The sequence below is a fragment of the Punctularia strigosozonata genome, assembly GCF_000264995.1.
Source record: "Punctularia strigosozonata HHB-11173 SS5 unplaced genomic scaffold PUNSTscaffold_1, whole genome shotgun sequence".
NCBI lineage: Eukaryota > Fungi > Basidiomycota > Agaricomycetes > Corticiales > Punctulariaceae > Punctularia > Punctularia strigosozonata.
This window is the reverse complement of record NW_006767433.1, coordinates 190,407-193,801: the sequence shown is the minus strand read 5'-3', so window position 1 is coordinate 193,801 and position 3,395 is coordinate 190,407. Positions and strand designations below refer to the sequence as shown.

The window sequence follows — 3,395 nt, the reverse complement described above, 5'->3', positions numbered from 1 at the left end:
GGAAAGGAAAAAAAAAAGAGGCGTACTCGGGTTTGGGGCCCAGCCGGAGGTGTGGCTCGCGAAGAGCCAGTAGACGCCGTTGCGCTTCACGATGCCCGGCGCTTCGAGCGTCGCGCCGGAGAGCTCTGCGACCTAAGCGTGCGAGAAGTACATATGAGCCCAGGTCGGGTCCACTCGGATGGGCTCCTTCCTCACCTGGGTCTGGACGGTGTAGTAGTTTCCGTCCAGCTGCGAAATCTTGAAATTCTGATTGTTGTCCGACGCGTACAGCAGGTAGGACGTCTGCGCGGAGTCGTCTGCCGTGGCAAAGGGAAAAAGAAAAAAAATTAAATTACATGAGCGCGCGGATTTTGGGGGAGGGGGCGGGAAACGGGATATAACGGGATAAGGTCGTGTGTTCACCGTCTTGGAAGAGACCCATGTCGCGCGAGTCCGCGCCGAAGGGCTTGAAGCTTCCCCGGTACGAGTAAGGTCCGCAGGGCGTCTTCGCGGTCGCGACGCCGACCATGGCGGCGCCGTAGCTGCATCGAGGCGGCTCAAGGTCAGGACGAACCGTAATAGAGCATTTCAGGCGAACGAGAAACACGTTGCTTACTTGGAGGTGTCGGAGTGGAACCACATCACGTATTCCGAGTTCTGTACGAGATTTCACGTTAGCGATTGGGGAAGGGAGAGTGATGGCTAGGGTTGGGGGTGGACGGACCTTCTTGTTGAAAATGACTTAAAGGACGACTTAGTCGAGAGGCAAGGACAGATGGGAGGAGCGGGCGTACCCTTGGGACGCTCGACGATGTTGGACGTCGATATGTTCGTTCCGGAGATGGGGGTCAGCGCGTCGTTCTGCCTCGTCCATGTGATCAAGTCCGACGACTGAAGCATCGCGGGATCAACGAAAGATGCATCTAAGGTATACAGAGGCGAAGAGGTCACGACGTTACCGAGTAACAGGACACGGCCTTGAATAGGGCGCTGTTGGCGGCTGGCATACGCGCGCGCGCGCACGAAGTCAGCGCGCCCGGGCCGACGCCAGGAAAGCGACTATTTCGTGCGCACATTTGTCCTCTCCGAACCAGTACCGTGTGCTGCCGACTGTGAGGAACCCTCCGCCGTGCGCTTGGATGACGTTGCCTGGACGAGTCTCCTGTGAGCGTCCTGGTCATCGGCTGACGCGAAGAAGAAGCGGCCGTACCTGAGGTGTCGGTCCACGCAGCTCCCGGCACGATGACCGCAGCACGAGCGACGGCCAGTAGGAAGCTTAGGAGAAATATCATGGCGCTGCGGCTGGTCATCGTAGCGGCGTCCGTGAGAGTAGGTGGGGGGGGGGGGCGGGGCGGGACATGGGCGGAGGCAAATTCCGCGGTTATATACGGTTCGCCCGTAAGGCACCGGATGAAGAAACGCGGGCGAGCATCTGTTCCACAGGTGGGCCCATGCGATCCGGGGCATCGCGATGTATGCGACGGGGCTACAGCAGCCGAAGAGGGCCCGAGTTTTTTCTTTTCTTATTATTGTTATTTTTTGTACCGAGGACCGGGCGGGTAAGGCAAGTCGAGCGTTTTGCGATGGGGCGATAGAAGTGCGAGTCTTCCTGCGCCAGGTTCATGCATGCCCTGTGCTTGACGCCGCCGGTCAGAGCCTGATGCGGGTTTGCACATGAGCCAGGAAGTTTCGAGGGGACCGATGCAACCGTTTTTTTTTCCCTGTCCACGCGACGAGGAGCGGTCGACCCATCTGACGGTCGTCTGCGCAAGAAAACGGACGACGAGGCTGAGCGGGCGGCCCGGGGGCAGGTGACCCGCCGAGAACGTAGCGGTTATCCGGAGAGCGATGAATTGGGACGAGCAAGGGCCACGGATCTCGATGGGCTTCGCGAAGGCGTGTCCCCCCCGCGGTCCGAAATAGACGCGGTTGTTCACATGCGGTGGCTTGAACGTCCTGACATCATGGACGAGGCTCTCGTAGCACGGTACAGGCCCGACATGCAGCGGGCGCATGCAGAGAAGGTGGTGGACACGTGGTGTAACAGTAGGTGAGAGCGTCGATAGCGCGCATGTGTTGACCTGGAAGCCGTTCAACCTCGTCGACACCGGAGACGGCTGGGCGTTATTTGGCGTACCCAGAATCTTTATTTGCATCGAGGAAAGAAAGCTACGACGTCCTTCGAGCCATCGCAGATGTCCGTCGCGTACGGTAACCTCGTAATTACTGATGAGGCCGGAAGGAACAAGTGCATGTCCGCGAATACAGGAGGTCGTCGTAAGACGGAGAGATCGCGGTCCTTGCGATGTTCTATGTGAGATTTCCGCTTGGTAGGCCCCTCATTGCAATAACAAAGGAAGAATCCTTTCGACGTTTCTGGTAATATGGACTTGGTGGTCTACGGCAAGAGGTGGTGCGGTCCCGGCGGTGAGTCTCGTTCATCGTCGCAGGATGTCGGTGCGAGGACCCCCCTGCATTTGCAAACAGCCATTCGGCCCCGAATTTGTCGAATTGCCCGCCTTTGATTGGTCCCCCACTTCCGCCGGTGCAAAGACCGGGGTCCCTCACCCTGCGCCCCTCTCTCGGGTCTCGCGAACGCCGGCCGTTGCCGACAGCAAAGGACCCCAGAGCTCAGAGTCCGTCTCCGCCACCGCAGCTTGGTGGGTCTTGAACGCGTTGAGACCCACTTTACTATGCCTTGCTGGCTGCGTTGAACGTTGACCACCGCCATTGTCATGTACATCGTCTTCGTCCTCATTGTCCCCGTCCCCGGGTCGTACGACGGGGTGCCCTGAGACAGGGTGCACGGATGCGGCCAGGCCCCGGAGCTGGGCAGCACGCGATACCAAATACGGACAGAAGGTGCCAACTGGCCGACCCCGCCTGACCTGGATATAACCACAACAAACACCGCCCCTCCGTCTCCACTGGCATGCTCTGAGCGCTGTTGTAGCGCGCCCAACGCGAACACGCCCGCCGACGTCTGCACTGCCACAAACAACCACAAACAAGTACGCCGCTTCGTTATCGCGCGGCCATCGCTTTCCTCTCCCCACCACCAAGCCACCAGGTCAGGACTGGGCCGTCCTGACAACCAGCGTGAGCACGTTGAGTCGAAGGGGCCCAGAACCTTAGGAAGCTGCAGTGGCCGGACACGAGCGTTGTTCTGTCATTGAGCTTCCAAGGTTTTTATCTTGTACCTCGTTGGAGCTGTCGCCGCTTTCAACCACCACCACCATCACCCCTTCGACGACCGCCCATGCGCTTGCAGCGCGCACGGCACGTATCACTCAATCTGACGACGTCACATGCGCCTGAGGCCCCTCGCGATACAACGACTCCGGCGCCTTCGGCGCGCGGTTCGGTCAACATCAAACGCGACGCGAGCTCGATCATAACGGCCTCGAGCAGTCGAT

At 59.4% G+C, this 3,395-nt stretch overlaps 1 protein-coding gene across 1 annotated transcript in view; it reads right to left on the bottom strand.

Moving 5' to 3' along the window:
• PUNSTDRAFT_58386 (galactan 1,3-beta-galactosidase) overlaps positions 1–1,271 on the bottom strand; it is a gene marked incomplete at both ends in the record, with an annotated part of 2,722 nt that extends 1,451 nt beyond the window's left edge. The window contains 9 exons of the mRNA XM_007378015.1: positions 27–132; positions 196–296; positions 403–521; positions 596–636; positions 704–720; positions 774–870; positions 939–979; positions 1,054–1,128; positions 1,190–1,271. Coding sequence (XP_007378077.1) covers positions 27–132; positions 196–296; positions 403–521; positions 596–636; positions 704–720; positions 774–870; positions 939–979; positions 1,054–1,128; positions 1,190–1,271 — 679 coding nt within the window. The remainder of the gene's footprint in view (positions 1–26; positions 133–195; positions 297–402; positions 522–595; positions 637–703; positions 721–773; positions 871–938; positions 980–1,053; positions 1,129–1,189) is intronic.
• Positions 1,272–3,395: the final 2,124 nt, after the last annotated feature.